The sequence below is a fragment of the Oryx dammah genome, unplaced genomic scaffold, assembly GCF_014754425.2.
Source record: "Oryx dammah isolate SB20612 unplaced genomic scaffold, SCBI_Odam_1.1 HiC_scaffold_29, whole genome shotgun sequence".
Lineage (NCBI taxonomy): Eukaryota > Metazoa > Chordata > Mammalia > Artiodactyla > Bovidae > Oryx > Oryx dammah.
Genome location: NW_024070213.1, coordinates 68,977,439 through 68,995,917, shown reverse-complemented (window position 1 = coordinate 68,995,917; position 18,479 = coordinate 68,977,439). Strand labels below are relative to the sequence as shown.

General features: G+C 43.3%; 2 protein-coding genes across 2 annotated transcripts in view; both read right to left on the bottom strand.

Annotated features, from left to right (window-relative positions):
- Positions 1 to 3,625, bottom strand: part of LEMD3 (LEM domain containing 3) — a 70,359-nt gene extending 66,734 nt beyond the window's left edge. The window contains exon 1 of the mRNA XM_040233385.1: positions 930 to 3,625. Within this exon, the coding sequence (XP_040089319.1) occupies positions 930 to 2,454 (1,525 nt within the window). The 5' untranslated portion in view covers positions 2,455 to 3,625. The remainder of the gene's footprint in view (positions 1 to 929) is intronic.
- Positions 3,626 to 14,548: 10,923 nt separating this feature from the next.
- Positions 14,549 to 17,797, bottom strand: LOC120857694 (ribonucleases P/MRP protein subunit POP1-like). The gene is given in 3 exon segments (XM_040233384.1): positions 14,549 to 17,149; positions 17,152 to 17,579; positions 17,581 to 17,797. Coding segments are annotated over 3 exon segments (3,036 nt in total). The 5' UTR covers positions 17,718 to 17,797; the 3' UTR covers positions 14,549 to 14,678.
- Between the last annotated feature and the right edge of the window lie 682 nt (positions 17,798 to 18,479).

The window sequence follows — 18,479 nt, the reverse complement described above, 5'->3', positions numbered from 1 at the left end:
CCCTGTCTATAGTAGAGTACACCAATTACACCATCCTTATATCCTTCATAGAACATAAAGTGATCAGTATTCATCATCTTCCTGTGTTGAAGGGCAGGGACACCTTGACTTACCACTGCTGTATCCTGAGTGCTCAATACAGATGATGCTGGCTTAATGAATGAGTGAATGAGACTGCCCACAGCCATTCAGCAAAGCAAAAGGCAGGGCCTGGAGACCAATCCAAATTAAGGTGACTGCAAACCCCTGCACTGCCATTCCACTACTGTTTTCCACTGGTGGAAGTGGAGCTGCTCTGGGCTGGGAAATCAATGTTTAGAAGCATGACTTCTGACTTTCTGCATTCATTCACTTTAAAGAAATCAGAGATATCTACACGTATACTTAATACTACAAAATATAACACTGCAATATTACAAAATATTTAACTACAGTTTCAAGAGATCTTACACTGTCTTTTAGAACAACAACTCAATTTAAAAAAAACCCACTGCCTTTATGATGCCTGAACAATCAAAATAACTTCAAATTTTGAGTAATTGGACTGGCATCTCCACATATGGTTACTACTTAAGGCCCAAAGAAAATTTAAGTCACACATTTTAAATGCTCTCTACTAACAGGCTTGCTTATAATATTTTGTTCTTTTAGAAGATGTTTTGAATTCCTCAACACATCATACAGAAAAATCTTAAAACCAGCCACGGGGTTATCATTCTTATCACGATAACCATATTCTTTCTTAAAGAAAGATGACACGAATGCCCTCAATGTGTTGTGTTGCACTATTAAACCATGTGCTTGCAGGTTGCACTATTAAACCATGTGCTTGTAGGTTGAAGTCACCTCGGGTAAAATGCCCAGTGCGGCTAGAGCCGGCCACTAACAGCATTCCCTTTGTTGCCTTCACCACGGGGTTGAATACTTACTGCCGAGTCCTCCATCCTCGGATACTCCTGTCCCTCTCATGCCTAGGTAAGTCAGTCCCAAAATGAGGAAAAATAGGCAGGCAGCAGTTAAGAGAAACATGGACAAATAGTGGGCACTGAAACCCCCCGTTGGGGACACCTCCTCCCGTTTAAATTGTTGGAGAAGTTCCTCCTCGGGTTCGGAAAGCTTCGGTTTGTTGTATGTGTTCTTCAGGTAGGTATGATTGGAGCCTGTATGATTGGAGTGATTGATCCTGAGTGAACTCGAGGCGGCCACCGCCGCGCTGGGAGGGAGGCTGTTGGGAAAAATCCTGGGGGAGTCCACGCCGAAGGCCCCGCCGCCGATATGATTATTGGTTTTAAGAAGGGAGCCTGTGGACGAATCCAGGGTTGAGTCCATGTCCGCGAGTGGCGGCGGCAGGAGAGGGGTTAGTTTCTTAGCGTTAACGCGGTATCTAGGAATGGGGCTGGAGTCCAGCGGATCACACCCTCCTCCCTGCTCCGCCGCCGCCGACTCCTCGAGGTTTCGGCTCCTGTCTAGACTCCCGGCGGCCGCCGCCCTGTCATTCATCGCGATTCCTCCCCCTCCCTGAACTGAGGTCTCCAGCCGGCCGCCGGCCGATTTCGCAGGCAGCGGCGAGAGAGGCTTACTGTGGCCCCGCCTGGGCCGATGCCGAGAAAGGGTGTCGTCCTTCAATACCTGTCTGCTGGAGGCCACGTCGTCGTCCTCCTCTTCCTCCGAGTCCGAATAGTTTTCCCGGCAGCTGTAGGGCAGAAGCCGGCTGCCATTCACAGTCCGGCCGGACCACAGCGGCTCCTCGGCCTCCGGGTCCCTGTCCTCGCCGTCTTCCCCCTCCTGCTCCTCGTCGTCCGCCGCCCCATCTCTCCCCGACGGGCTCTGCAGCTCGGGGGCCGCCGGCCTTCTGGCCCCCCACCACGAGTGGGGCTTCCTCCGCTCGGCCGAGTTGCTGTTAGTCACCTCGCTGGCGGCCAGGGGCGCCGCCGGCGGTTTGAGCCCGCGATACTGGAGCGGAGCCCGGTCTTTCCTCCCGCCGCCGCCGCCGCCGGCCTGGTCCCGGGGACTGGCCTCCACGTCCGACTCGTCCGAGCTGAAGCCCAGCAGTACTTTGCTGCCAGCCGTGAGGGTGGCCGAGGCGCCCCCAGGCCCTCCCAAGGGGGTCTCCGGACCCGAAGCCGAAACCCGGCCCAGGCCCCCAGGAGTCCGTAAGTAGGAGAGGTCGCCGGAGACCGGCCGGACCCCCATCCCCACGGCCGCCGCCGCTGGTCCGGCGGCGGCGACCGTGGCGGCTGCCGTGTTATTGTTATTACTGTTCCGCGTCTTGCTGCCGCGGCCCCCGGACCGGTGCTGCTGCTGCTCTTCCTCTCGAAGCTTCTTCAGCTTCTTGAGGTAGACCGGGCGGGTGCTCTCCGTCACTGGGCCAGGAGATAGGCCGTAACGGCGGAGCTGAGAGAAAAGCTCCTCATCCGAGAGCTGCTGAGGCGCCGAAGCCGCTGCCGCCGCCATTTTCTCTCCAGGGTGTTTTACAAGCTCCGCGCTACCGGAAGTGACGCGCCGCCCTAGACCCTGAACTAGACCGGGCTGCGTCGCCCTCCCAGCGCCACGGGCGGCTTGGCCAATGGGAGGCACGGGAGGAGCTCACCTGAGCGGGAAAGGGCCACCTGAGCCGTGCGCGGCTTCAGCGGCCGAAAGTTTTTCTGCGCTTTCATCTCGGGGTGTCTCCTTCTCTGTCTGTTCTCCGCCCTGCCCTTCTCAGCGCCTTTCCCGGGAGTTGCCTCTTGCCAAGCCACACCTTGACCTTTTCTTTCCAGGTTCCTGCCACCGGGCAGTAATAATTGAAATCTGCCTTGAAGTTTTTGGCATTAATTTTCTTTTCATCCAGATTGCCGCTGCCAAGGGGAACCTAGAGACTTAAAGAAATCTTGATGGCCAGGTGATTGGCAAATTTTCCTGAGCCCTGGTTCTCTCTTTTCACTTTGTCTTTCCGCTTGACTCACCAAAAAAAAAAAAAAAAAAGTTTGTCTCGCGGCTCATTTTGAGAAGCCGCTCCTCTAATGTTTAAAGGAAGAGATACAGAGTAAACCAGCCCCAATACAATTTTCTTCAAGAGTAATGCTTATTGATTCCCGAGTTAGTTGTAGGGTATCATCATTTTTTCCCCTTTAAAATCTGATAACCTTGATAGGTCCTCATTTGGGGAATTGAAAGAGCCAATCATATGACTGCAGAAACAAAAACGTGCCATCTAGCTTATTTTCCTCCTGGAACCTTTCCAACCTATAGTTATTTGTTTATTATTAATGATTATTTTTATGCACTTGTCTTCCTATTTATTTATTGTCTTATGCTTTTGAACTGTAGGCTTTATGAGCGGAGGAACCTTGCTTCATTCACCCCGTTAGTGCCTGACAGTAGAAATTCAGTAGACATTTGTCAAACTAATTTAATGCATTGCAAAGCTAAGACAGTGTGAGAATATTTTCACATGAGAGTAGTGGCAGAGGAGAAGAAACCATACACAGTCAAAAAACAGAATCAGTTAAGACCTGGAGATCCAACCCCCTTATTTACAGAATAGGAAATGATTCTCAGAGAGATGAGATTTGCCCTGTTTGGTAAAGAACATTTCCCTTTTCCTCTAACCCTGGCAGATTGACACTTCTTGAATACTCAAACCCTAGCAGCTGTGTGGCAGCATCTACCACACTATCTGACACACCACGATGCCTTCATCAAATGAATTATTTTGCCCTCTTACATTATACACATCTGAACAGGAAAATATGTTAGTCAAAACCATACACACTAGTTTTTTGACATCCTGAATCCAGCAGCAGAATAATACTCAGTAATCTGAATTTTTTACTTTTGCCATCTCCTCAAAAATACTCTCACATGGACAAGCATTTCCTAGTCATTCATCAGAGGACTTTAAAATCCATAAATGTTCCTGAATTCTATGACTGTTAAGTACTTTAAAGAGGATTTGACATAGAAAAGTTTAGCCACTTATGATAATAATGACCCAAAATTTATTAATATAATTGTCTGGGTGGGGAATCAAATGATTACAAACATACTAGACCTGTGTCTCAGAATAGCAGAGTGGTTAAGCTGTGAGTCTGAAATTAAGCAAAACTGGATATAGACCCAGTCCTGTCACGAACTTTCCATATTTGTTCCACACCCTACTAGCTCTTCAGGTAGGAATCACAGAAGTTAGCCTCGGATTTTCAGGAATCTTTAATATTCTCCTACAATGATTGTCAGACTATTTATATATATTTCTGCCTTGGCTTTGGTCAAATTATTTAATCTTTCTGAGTTGTAATTTCTATATTATCCAAAGAGAGATGATAAACCTTCCTCAGAACGCTATTCTCAGGATTAAATGAAAGTATGTCTGTGTAATTCTTAGCACCACACCTAACACAAGGTACACTCATGTTAGCCAGTACTGTACAGCAAGCACTGTGTGTGTATTTGGTAAGCATGGATTCTGAGAGAGAACTCCGTGCAACAGCAACTAAAGAAAATACCATCACCAGATGGTCAGTATCAAAATCAGGTTGATTATATTCTTTGCAGCCAAAGACGGAGAAGTTCTTTACAGTCAGCCAAAACAAGACCGGGAGCTGACTGTAGCTCATATAATGAACTCCTTGTTGCCAAATTCAGACTTAAACTGAAGAAAGTGGGGAAAACCACTAGACCACTCAGGTATGACCTAAATCAAATCCCTTACAATTATACAGTGGAAGTGACACATAGTTTTAAGGGATTAGATCTGATAGAGTGCCTAAAGAACTAGGGACAGAGGTTCATGACATTGTACAGGAGGCAGGGATCAAGACCATCCTCAAGGAAAAGAAATGCCAAAAGGCAAAATGGTTGTCTGAGGAGGCTTTACAAATAGCTGTAAATATAAGAGAAGCAAAAGGCAAAGGAGAAAAGGAAAGATATACCCATCTGCATGCGGAGTTCCAAGGAATAGCAAGGAGAGATAAGAAAGGCTTCCTTAGCAATCAAAGCAAAGAAATAGAGGAAAACAATAAAATGGGAAAGATCTCTTCAAGAAAATCAGAGACACCAAGGGAACATTTCAACCAAAGACAGGCACAATAAAGGACAGAAATGGCATGGACCTAACAGAAACAGAAAATATTAAGAAGAGGTGGCAAGCATACACAGAAGAACTAATCAAAAAAGATCTTCATAACCCAGATAATCATGATGGTGTGATCACCAACCCAGAGCCAGGCATCCTGGAATGCAAAGTCAAGTGGGCCTTAGGAAGCATCTCTATGAACAAAGCTAGTGCAGGTGATGGAATTCTGGTTGAGCTATTTCAAATCCTAAAAGATGATGCTATGAAAGCGCTGCACTCAATTTGCCAGCAAATTTGGAAAACTCAGTGGCCACAGGACTAGATAAGGTCAGTTTTCATTCCAATTCCAAAGAAAGACAATGCCAAAGAATGCTCAAACTACCGCCCAGTTGCACTCATCTCACACGCTAGTAAAGTAATGCTCAAAATTCTCTAAGCCAGCCTTCAACAGTACATGAACCATGAACTTCCAGGTGTTCAAGCTGGATTTAGAAAAGGCAGAGGAACCAGAGATCAAATTGCCAGCATCCACTGGATCATGGAAAAAGCAAGAGAGTTCCAGAAAAATATCTATTTCTGCTTTATTGACTATGCCAAAGCCTTTGACTGTGTGTATCACAATAAACTATGGAAAATTGCGAAAGAGATGGGAATACCAGACCACCTAACCTGCCTCTTGAGAAATCTGTATGCAGGTCAGGAAGCAACAGTTAGAACTGGACATGGAACAACAGACTGGTTCCAAATAGAAAAAGGAGTACATCAAGCCTATATATTGTCACCCTGCTTATTTAACTTATATGCAGAGTACATCATGAGAAAAGCTAGGGTGGATGAAGCACAAGCTGGAATCAGGATTGCTGGGAGAAATATCAATAACCTCAGATATGCACATGATACCACACTTATGACAGAAAGCAAAGAAGAACTAAAGAGCCTCTTGATGAAAGTGAAAGAGAAGAGTGAAAAATCTGGCTTAAAACTCAACATTCTGAAAACTAAGATCATAGCATCTGGTCTCATCACTTCATGGCAAATAGATGGGGAAACAGTGAAAACAGTGACAGACTTTATTTTGGGGGGCTCCAAAATCACTGCAGGTGGTGACTGCAGCCATGAAATTAAAAGATGCTTACTCCTTGGAAGAAAAGTTATGACCAACCTAGACAGCATATTGAATAGCAGAGACATTACTTTGCCAACAAAGGTCTGTCTAGCCAAAGCTATGGTTTTTCCAGTTGTCATGTATGGATGTGAGAGTTGGACCATTAAGAAAGCTGAGGGCCAAAGAACTGATGCTTTTCAACTGTTGTGTTGGAGAAGACTGTTGATAGTCCCTTGGACTGCAAGGAGATCCAACCAGTCCATCCTAAAGGAAATTAGTCCTGAATATTCATTGGAAGGACTGCTACTGAAGCTGAACCCCCAATACTTTGGCCACCTGATGTGAAGAACTGACTCATTTGAAAAGACCCTGATGCTGGGAAAGACTGAAGCCACAAGGAGAAGGGGATGACAGAGGATGAGATGGCTGGATGGCATCACCGACTCAATGGACATGAATTTGAGTGAACTCTGGGAGTTGTCAATGGACAGGTAGGCCTGGCATGCTGCAGTCCATGGGGTTGCAAAGGATCGGACAGCACTGAGCGACTGAACTGAACTGAACCGAACCACTGCACAGACAGAAATAGAAATGATGAATCTTTGCCCAGGGTGTTAAATAATCACATTTAGCGCTTAAGGAAGACGGAGGAATTTGGCAACCATAGTCCTTAGTCATTTCAGCCCTTGGGGCATAAAGTTTGGAATGATCTAGGAACCAAAGGTCTGGAGTCTCCAAGTTGTGTGACTTAAGGAAATCTCAGATTCTCAGAACCTCAGTTATTTTCTAAAATGTTGATAATATAGTCTATCCTTCTAGGGTACACAAATAATATTCGATAAGTACTTGTTAAGACCAATTAATGAATATTGTATATGAAAATGCTATTCAAATATGTTGTTTGTTTGTTAGGTATTATAGCCAGATATTCATAAGAATGAAAACTATGATTGGTATAAACTTTATACTTTACAAAGAGTTTTTACATACATAGTCCCATGGCCTCTATTAGAAACCTTTCCTCCTTCAAGATATTGAGGGCATGATTTATTACATGGAACTACTGTGGGGTTATAATTACCCTTTGTTTGAGCAGATCTAACATTTCTCAGGAGAACCTTCGCTGGCTCAGCACTGTGGCTACTCACTTCCAACATTCTCCTCATTTACCAATGGTTCTTACTCTTGCTTCCAGATTGGCTAACTAAGCACAGGCTCTAAATTAGCAAACCACACCCACATACTCTACAGGGAGTGCAGTCTCAAACTCACTCCTGCTCTACAGCTTCCAAAATTTTGACTAAAGGAAAATTTGTGAAGTATTACAGAAGAATAGATAATCTATCTCCTCCTTTATATATTTTTAGTATTTTAATAGTGTAGCTTGAGCCACATTACTAACACCATACTCTCCCTGGTTCCCAGGAATATACGTTTTGCTGTATTTCCTTTAATAATCATGACATTAGCCTATATTGAAGGACCTTCCGAAGAATGATGACACATTATGTTCAGTGATATTGCAAAGGGTTTATTTCCTTAGTGTCCTTTCTGACCTTAATATTATCAGTAGTTGCAATTTTCCAGACAACTCATTTGTTTCAGTTTTGGATTTTGCTTTATTTATTTATTATTATTATTTTATTGAAGTGAAACTCATGTAACATAAAATTGACCATGTAAAAGTATACAATTGGTGGCATTTCATACATTTACAAAGTTGTGCAGTCATCACCTCTATCTAGTTCCAAAAAATTTTCAACACTCCCAAAGGAGACTCCATACCCATTATGCAGGCATTCCCTATTTCGTCCCCTCTTCAGCTCCCTCACAACCTAATCTTCTTCCTGTATCTATGGATTTAACTCCTCTGGATATTTCATATAAATGGACTCATACAATAATGTGACATTTTGCATCTGACTCTTTTCATTTAGCCTTTTGAGATTCACCAAGATGTTACATGTATCCAACACTTCATTTCCTTTTATGGCTGAATAGTATTTCCTATTATGGATATACCACATTTTGTTTATCTGTCATTGATTGATAGAAATTTTGGTTGTTTCTACTTGTTGGTTATTGTGACTACTACTGCCATCAATATTAAGTATCTGCTTGAATACCTCTTTTCAGTTATTTTGGGTATGTACCTAAGAATTTCATTTCATGTGGTAATTATGTGTTTCACTTTTTGAGGAATTGGAAAACTATGAATTTCTTTTTCACTTTGTGTATGGACACTATTTGTCTGCTGTTGTTGTTGCTGTTGTTTAGTCACTGAGTCATGTCTGACTCTTTTGCAACTCCGTGGACTGTTGCCTGCCAGGCTCCTCTGTCCCTTGGATTTCCCAGGCAAAAATACTGGATTAGATTGCCATTTCCTTCTCCAGGGAATCTTCCTGACCCAGAGATCAAAGCCACTTTCCTGAATTGTCAGGCAGATTATTTACCACTGACCCAGCAGGGAAGCCTGTTGGTTTGCTGACTTGCCATTGTTTCCTTCTTTGAGATGACAGCTAAGAAGTTCAGACTCAAATTTATGTCCCAGCCATAGCAAGTGTTTGACACTGTTTCCACTGTTTCCCCATCTATTTCCCATGAAGTGATGGGACCAGATGCCGTGGTCTTAGTTTTCTGAATGTTGAGCTTTAAGCCAACTTTTTCATTCTCCTTTTTCAGTTTCATCAAGAGGCTTTTGAGTTCCTCCTCACTTTGTGCCATAAGGGTGGTGTCATCCGCATATCTGAGGTTATTGATATTTCTCCCGGCAATCTTGATACCAGCTTGTGTTTCTTCCAGCCCAGCATTTCTCATGATGTACTCTGCATAGAAGTTAAATAAGCAGAGTGACAATATACAGCCTTGACGTACTCCTTTTCCTATTTGGAACCAGTCTGTTGTTCCACGGCCAGTTCTAACTGTTGCTTCCTGACCTGCATACAGATTTCTCAAGAGGCAGGTCAAGTGGTCTGGTATTCCCATCTCTTTCAGAATTTTCCACAGTTTATTGTGCTCCACACAGTCAAAGGCTTTGGCATAGTCAATAAAGCAGAAATAGATGTTTTTCTGGAACTCTCTTGCTTTTTCCATGATCCAGTGGATGTTGGCGATTTGATCTCTGGTTCCTCTGCCTTTTCTAAAACCAGCTTGAACATCTGGGAGTTCTTTTTGGGCTCCAAAATCACTGCAGATGGTTATTGCAGCCATGAAATTAAAAGACGCTTACTTCTTGGAAGGAAAGTTATGACCAACCTAGATAGCATATTCAAAAGCAGAGACATACTTTGCCAACAAAGGTCCATCTAGTCAAGGCTATGGTTTTTCTAGTGGTCATGTATGGATGTGAGAGTTGGACTGTGAAGAATACTGAGCGCCGAATAATTGATGCTTTTGAATTGTGGTGTTGGAGAAGATTCTTGAGAGTCCCTTGGACTGCAAGGAAATCCAACCAGTCCATCCTAAAGGAGATCAGTCCTGGGTGTTCATTGGAAGGACTGATGCTGAAGCTGAAACTCCAATACTTTGGCCATATGCGAAGAGTTGACTCATTGGAAAAGACCCTGATGCTGGGAGGGATTGGGGGCAGGAGGAGAAGGGGACGACAGAGGATGAGATGGCTGGATGGCATCACCAACTTGATGGACATGAGTTTGGGTAAACTCCGGGAGCTGGTGATGGACAGGGAGGCCTGGCGTGCTGCGATTCATGGGGTCGCAAAGAGTCGGACATGACTGAGTGTCTGAACTGAACTGATAGCAAGTGTTTAGAGCTGTATGGAGTATATTGATAAATCAATTGCATTGCTAACACCGTCTACATTTTCTAACTTTATATTCATGCGCCTCATTTTTAAAATGATTTTTTATGGAGGAGACGGAAAGAGGGGCTTTATTACTTTGCCAGGCAAAGGGAGAACACAGTAGGCTAGTGCTTTAAGAACTGTGCCCTGCTTCTTACTGAGGAGGGAAGGTTTATATAGTCAAGCTGCAACATGTGATCAAGGCAGTAACAGTCTTATTATACTCTTTCTTCTGCTAATTGCAATAAAATGATTTTAATTTTACTTTCTCTTCCAAAGATGATGTACATCTTTTTAGCTGTCTTTTAATTTTGGGCGGGGTATCATACAATTCCCTGGACAATCCAAAGGGTAGATTCTATTAGTTTTCATCTTTTACAAATAAGAAAACTGACATTAGAAAAGTTTCTTGACTCAAGTCTAAAGGGCCAGACAGAGAACTGAAACCCATGGCCTCAGAATCCAAATTTCATGTTCTTTCTAGTACAGCACACAACCTCTTGAATACTTTTCTTAAATCATACAGTAATATGTGTGAAAATAAACTTATATCTCACTTTTCTCACCCATCCTAAAGAGAAAGGAGTCTGTAATGAGGTGAATAAGAGGGCAAAAGCTTTTACAGTTAACCTATTCCTTAGTTTAATTGCTTCCTGCAACAATAGGAAAGAAAACTCAGAAATAAAAAAGCTTATTATTTTGTTTTAAGTTCTTAGCAGATCAAAGAAGTAACACAATATTATAATGATGTTATCACTTAACTTCTCTAAAGTGCCTCAAGGATGTCTTTGACCTACAAAGTTCCTGATGTTTTTCTTTTTAATTGCTCAACTTTTATTCAACACTAACAGTGCTTCTAAGGAAGAAGCCAGAATAAACAGGCTGAAAATACAACACGGTATTGAGAAATGTTAGATAAAATTCTTATCCTATGTTATTGTGAGAATTAGCCAAGAAAGTTTCATAGAAAGAGCATCTGTTTTAATTTGCTGTATATAACTCAAACAGGTGATGAATGCTCATACAACTCAAGTAAACAACATACATATGATTGATAATTATAATCTACCCTGTGCAAGAAGGTGAATTGCTAAATCATGTACAAGGGGTCATGGAGAGTGTTTCATATTAATATGCGATAGACATAGGTCTCAACGTGAGGAGATTTGAGGTCTATTCCCGTTCTGCAGTTAATTAATTGTAGCAATATTCTTGTATATTATCTCATAATCAAGAAAGCCTTTTCATGATCTCATTTGATCTTTTTGACAACCCTAACAGACAAGCATTATTATCCTGTTTCTATGGATGCGAAAACTAAGGCTCAAGAAAGTTTGATAATTTGTGCTTAATGAGAGTTTACTGGCTGATATCCAAAATCATTCCTAGATTGTCTCACCCTAAGTTCACTGTTTTTTCCAGGGCACCACAATGCCTCACACGAGAAGACTGTACTTCACAGAGGAAATCATTTAACCTTTTTTCATTTACTTTCTTCATCTGTAAAATTAAGTAAGAATGCTTGACCATTAAGATCTCTTACAAGTTCCGAACTTTCTGAAAGTACTTTCATATAGTACTTCTTATTGTGCATTTACGTTAGACTTATTTATATACTTGGTTTGTTTCTCTGTGTTCTTTGAGATAAGGATCTGTGTCTAAATGAAATTTCCATCCTTCCAAGGGCCTGGCTTATTAAGTGATACCACATGTCACAAAATAGTATTAGAAAGACTGTGAGGTGGCACACAAAGAAGAAATACATCAGAGATAAGACTCCTATAGGATTAGCTAGAAATAGGAGAAAAGTGTGAATCTACAAATTCATCATGAAGTTTAAGAAATATACCTGCAAAGAGGCTCATGACCCAGGCTACTCTAGAGATTTGGTTTCCTTAAGCAGCAAAAAGCATCTTAACACCAAAGTTTTCTGCCTCATATCTTATAAACAATGGTGTAAAGAGATCTGAATAGCTCAGTTTATGATTATCCAATTTTTCTACTGAATCGTTACTTTGTGTTATATTGATTGTGATACGAGAATTTGATAGGAGACAGGCACAGAAAATTATCAAGTCTGTATTTTATAATACTTTCAAACTTTTGGTTATGTATCCTTTGATATTTCTTATCCATTCTTCCCAGAAGTTTAAGCCTGGACAGAGTGGGTAGCAGAGGGAGAAGACCACTTTTGATTTTTGTCTATGGGATGGAAAGCTTTGTCTCCCATCACTCATGACAGAAACTTGCTCCTGGCTTCTGCTTGCCTCTAAAGAACATTAGTGCCCACCCAAACAAGAGGAACATTTCTGAATGGTGTGTGTTCTTTCATTGTGCATTTGGCCCCTGAAGAACAGATTCACAGCGATGTCCACTGGGTTCCCCTCTGATGTCAGGCTTGAAACTTCTGTCCAGATAAAGTTGGGGCATCAGGCTCACCTCATTCTTCCCTCCTTTCTCAGTGATCAGTGTCCTCCATTGCCTGATATACAATGTCTTGAAACTGTTTCAGTTTATTTTCAGTTGTTTCAGGTCAGAGGATAAATCTAATCTCTGTTACTCCATTTTGAAGAGAAGGAGAACTCCTTGTACATGGGGGTTTAACATACTAATCTCTCTACATTTTTTACATGTTTGAAATTCTCCAAAATAAAAAGAATATTTTAAAAAGGTAAAGACCTCATGCCTGGTAGTAAGAAGGTTTTTGAAGGAAAACAGTGTTGCATAATGGGAATTTTATTTAATTGTATTATCCATAAAGATGGAAAGATTATCTCCATTAACTGCCCAAGAATTTTTCATTAAAGTATGCTGCTGCTGCTAAGTCACTTCAGTCGTGTCCAGCTCTGTGCGACCCCATAGACGGCAGCCCACCAGGCTCCCCCGTCCCTGGGATTCTCCAGGCAAGAACACTGGAGCGGGTTGCCATTTAAAGTATACATAACTAATTTTTTGTTTTCATATACAAAAGGAATTATATTGTGAACATCTATGCCCATATTACCTCCTTCAAATATCCATTTTGTTGTCTGAATTTGGTATTTAGCATTCTCATGCATCTTCTGTTTCTTCTTGCTCTCTCTCTCTGTTTCTCTGTCTCTGTCTTTCTCTATATGCATATAGTATATATACAATATATATATCATAATATCTATAAAGTATGTTTAAGCTATTTTAAAATTTTATATATGTATAAAATATGTTTTCTTCTGAACTTACATTTTTATTGATTTACAAATTTATGTTAATTTCTTCTGTACAGAAAAGTGATTCAGTTATATATATTGTTTTTCATTATGATTTATCACAGGGTATTGAATATAGTTCCCTGTGCTATGCAGTAGGGCCTTGCTGTTTATCCATTCTGCATATAAAAGTTGCATCTGCTAACCCCAAATCCCCTTCTGTCCCTCCCCGCCTCTCCTTCCCCCCCGGCAACCACAAGTCCGCTCTCCATGTCTATGAGTGTTTCTGTTGCGTAGATAGGTGCATTTTTGTCATATTTTAAATTCCACATAGAAGTGATATCATCTGGTATTTGGCTTTCTCTTTCTGACTTACTTCACGTAGTATGATAATTTCCAAGTCCATCTATGTGGCTGCAAATGGCATTTGATTCTTTTTTATGACTAAGTAGTACTCCATTCCACACATGTACCACAGCTTCTCTGTCTATTCATCTGTCCGTGAACATTTAGGTTGCTTCCATGTCTTAGCTATTGTCAACCATGCTGCTATGAACATAGGGGTACGTGTGTCTTTTTGAATTATAGTTTTGTCCAGACACATGCCCAGGAGTGGGATTGCAGGATCATATGTCAACTCTAGTTTCAGTTTTTTGAGGAATCTCCATGCTGTTTGCCATAGTGGCTGCATCAACTTATATTCCCGCCAACAGTGTTCGAGGGTTCCCTTTTCTCCACACTCTCTCCAGCATTTGCTATTTCTAGGCTTTTTAACCATGGCCATTTGAGATGGTGTGAGGTGTTACCTCATTGCTGTTTTAATTTGCATTTATCTAATAATTATCAGAGAATTATTATTTCTCAAATTACTTCTCTAATAATTAACAAAGTTAAGTATCTTTTCATGTGCCTGTTGGCCATATGTGGATCTTCTTTGGAGAAATGTCTGTTTAGGTCTTCTGCTCATTTTTTGATTGGGGTTTTTATTGTGTTTTATGAACTCTTTGTATATTTTTGGAAATTAAGCCCTTGTTGGTTGCATCATTTGCAGATAGTTTCCCCCAGACTCATAGGTATCTTTTCGATTGTTTATAGTTTCCTTTGCTGTATAAAAGCTTGTAAGTTTTGTTACGTTTGTTTATTTTTGCTTTTGTTTCTATTGCCTTGGGAGACTGAACTAAGAAAATATTGCTACACTTTATGTCAGAGAATTTTTGCCTATGCTCTCTTCTAGGAGTTTTATGGTGTCATATCTTATAAAGTCTTTAAGCCACTTTGAGTTTACTTTTGTGTATGGTATGAGGATGTGTTCTAACTTCATTGATTTACATGTAGCTGTGCCACTTTCCCATCATCTCTCTTTTTTTTTTTTTTTTGCATAAATACGTAAGTTTCTTTATTCTCATTTCCAAGGAATTTCGCATGATGTCTTGAAACAGAAGGTGGGGCAGGGGGAGGGGAACAACTCTCTGGTTGGTTATGAGACTTGGCAAACACAGTTCTTCTCTGTGCCATGATGCGAACCCACGTTCACACCTCAATCGTGATTCTCGCAAACCGATACTGCAGGGAGGCAGGCAGCCTCAGCAACACAAGGCCCCTGACTAGCCCTGGCTGCCTGGACAGCATGTCCAGCAAGCCCATCAGGCTAACAAACCCCAGGGCTTCCCCACAGCCAATGGCCATGGAAAAATCTCCCTGTGTGACAAAGCCAAAGAGAACTCTGGAGCAGTGAGAAGTTACAACAGGGAGGGGGCCTGACCACAAGCCCGGGGTCAGGGGCTGGGGCCCGGCTGCAGGGCCATCCTGTGCCAGGCCCTCGGACACGGCACGCCCTCGGTTCAGCCTCTTCTCTAGCTTCTTCTTCTTCTGCTCCCGGATCTGGCTCTTGAATGGGTCACCGTGCTTGGGCTCCTGGGGCCCATGGTACAGCCGATCGCGGCCGAGCTGCAGGAGATCCTCCTCGGCCGGGACACAGATCAGGGTGTGTGGGCCAGGGCTGCCCTTCCCCAGCAGGGCCAGCCTGACCCACACCAGGGCCCTGCGGAAGCCGTCCAGCACGGCCAGGCAGGCCTCTCTGGTTAGTCCTTGCTGCCCTCTGCCGGCTCGCTGGGTCGCCTGACGGCCCCCAGGCCTGGGCCCGCACCAGGCTGACAGCTGCCTCAGTAATCTACTCCTCAGAACACAAAGGGGCCTGCTGGCGGCACTCTGGCTGGCCACCTCCTCGGTCCCCACCCCAGCTGGACAATCTGTGTCCATGACTCCCTCAGGCTCACTGGAGTCACACAGGGGTGTGCCCTGGTCGTCAGACAGCTGAGCAGTCCTCCCAGGCTCGGGAACATGAGGCACCCCATCTCTGCTCAAGCCACTCTCCCCAAAACTTGGAGAGAAAGCTGCAGGCGATTCCTCTGGAGCCTGGACTCTTGACTCCCAGTCTCGAGTTAACTGCTCCCAGGGACAGTAAAAAGGTGCCAGGGTGCCAAGCTTAATGTAGTTGGGCCGTTTTGCAGGAGGACGTCTCTTGTACTTCTCAAGAAGATGTTTCGCTTGCTCTTCAGCAAAGAGAACCCCAGGAGGGCAGTCTGCGAAATCGTCTGGGACATTAGGCGACCTTTTATACTGAGAATGCACTAAGGTTTCTTTTAACCCTCCGACTCTTGCACCTCGATAGATAAATGGAATCCAGAACGCCATGACCCAGCCCTTTGGGAGCAGGACATCCCAGCCGCTTCCCCAGCCTCGTTGGTCATCACCCATCACTTTTCCTGGTTGTTGAATCAAAAGGATAGGAACCTTGGATTCATGGGGACCTAAAAAAAGTTGTGACCCAGGCACCAGCAATTCACTCCTCTTCCAGTTTAAATCCTGATCTGAGATTTTATTCTCTGTGACACTCTTACAGATATCTTGGTTCCAGAGAAAGCTATGTGAACACTCCACGGGCACACCCTCCAGAAGCAGCTGTCTAACTTTGTCATTATCTTGCCATTTTTCTGGATTGGGCAAAACTTTGGACCTCTTTTGAGGCAGATTTACTCGTGGGTCACCAACCGTCAGTCCCAGAATAGTTTCTGCTGGAATTTCTGCTGGTGATGTTATTCCTCCCAACAATTCAAAAATGGCTTCTTGTCTGTGATGAAGGGAAACACTATCAGGATTCTTGCAGGTTTCAATCCACCAACGGTCAGGTGTCTTCTCTGTGTTCTCTCCCTCGGGGTGGACGGAAGCAGCTTTGAGCGCCTCAGTTAAGATGGAGTGAGAAAGAGGACCGATCAGCCGGAATCTGTTCATCTCCATAGTCAAATCACGGATCACGATGCCTGTGGTTGGAGAGAGCCAAGAAAATGGTTGAAGTGGATCTCTAGTTCCATCACCGATGACTTTTTTAACTGGTTGAGCATTTTCCCCATCATCTTTCCGTTTTCTTTTCTTGCCGACTTTTTCTTAAGGCAGGTCAACCTGGCTTTTCTCTTGAGACGGTGTCAGAAGGGGATCTGGGGTCTGGACAGTTGCCTTGGTAGGTTCCATACACTGGCACACTGCTTTTATCTCCTCTAAGATATCCTGTTTAAGAGCTGGATGAAGCCAGATCCACAACTGCCTGCTCTCAGAAGTGTCACCAGGGGTCTCCTGGGCCTTCCACATAAATGTCACAGGACCCAGCATTTCTAGGGGATACTTATTTGCCCGGTAAAGCATGACACTCCCTTGGCACTTTCCAGACAAACAGTGGACTGCGGCAAAAGTCAATCCTGTGTCTATGCTACACATTGAAGAAAGTGCTTTGAGTATTTCTTCCTCTTCGCCCTCCAACTCCAAACAACAGTAGTAGGATAAATCCTGGAGGAGGCAGCGGCTCGTCATGGCCCACTAGCAGGCTCTGTGGCTCTTGACTGTCGGCCTCTCCCCCAGGCAGTAGCCCCACCTCTTGACCATGTGAAACCGCTTCGCGTGCCAGATGTGAGTTTCCAGCCATTTGTTCTTCTTTTGTCTCCAGTTAACTCCAGTATGCGGTTTATGTGACATCGTCAAGCTTTATGGCACTTATTTTTTGAGTGTTCTTTTTTCTGATGAACTGCTTTCTCTGCCTCTTTCTGGGCAATCTCCCGTAACTGCCGAGGAAGGCGTTTGACATTGTGGCTCATGGCTCTTCATCGCATGTGCCGTGGCAGAGTCTGGAAAATCAGCGAATTAGAAGACTTCTGGGTCACTGCTTTCAACATGGCACTGATTTCAGCAGCTCGGGCTTGAGCAAAAGTAGAAGCGGTTATATACTTGGGAATCTCCTGAGAAGTGCCCTCGGGACCTGCTTTCCATCCTCCCTTTTTTCTAAAGGTTACCCTGGAGGAAGGCTGTTCCTTTGCATCAGACTTGGGCAGCGGATGGTGAGTCGTTCTGGTCTGCCACTGTCGGGAAGTTCCAGGATGAGACTTTTTGAGACTGGAAAGGTTTTCCACCTCCATTATGGTGCTTTAGACCACTGTCAGCCACAAAGCCAGAGGATAAAGTCACATTGGTGGGCTGGTTTCTCATTTTCTTTGCATGTTTTCTTTCTTTTGCATTAGACATTTCTGCCAGACGCCCGGTGGGAAGAAACCAGGACTCCCCACCCAAGTCCAGATGACAAGGTTCTGCCACAGTCACCGACGTGCCGGCTCCCATCATCTCTTGCTGAAGAGACTGTCTTTTTTCCCTTGTATATTCTCTGCAACTTATATTTTTGATCAATACCTTATTTATGCAGTTCAGATATATATAGCTCCAATTCAGTCATTTTCACTATATCAATTCAATGAATGGCATGCCTACTTTTTAGGTGCTAAAAGTAAATATTTTGTCATCTCTAGTTAAGACTGCAGGATTTGTTCATTGACTTGTTCAACAAATATTTATTGAGTGCTTATTGTAGGCCAAACATTGTTCAAGGGGATGGAGATACTACAATGAACAAAATAATATCATGGACCTTACATTTTAGCTCAAGAAGATAGCCATTAACAAATAACATGTAATGTATCAGTTAATGAACGGTGCTAAGAAGAAAAACAAAGCAAGGGAAATGAGATAGGGACTACAGGTCATAGGTGGGTGACGCTATGTGGGTGGTTAGGAAGACCTTTCCAATAAAGGGCCATTTGTGTAGGCATCTGAAGAGAATGGCAAGGGCAAAAACAAGAGTGGGAATACGCAAGGTGGGATCCTGCTTTCACAGAAAGACTAATGAACAGAGGGGAGGTTTTGAGGAATGGTGCAACATGATCTAATTTACATTTAAGACCTGTTATGTTTGGAATAGATTTTAGGAGGGGAAAAAGAAAGAAAAAGAGATAA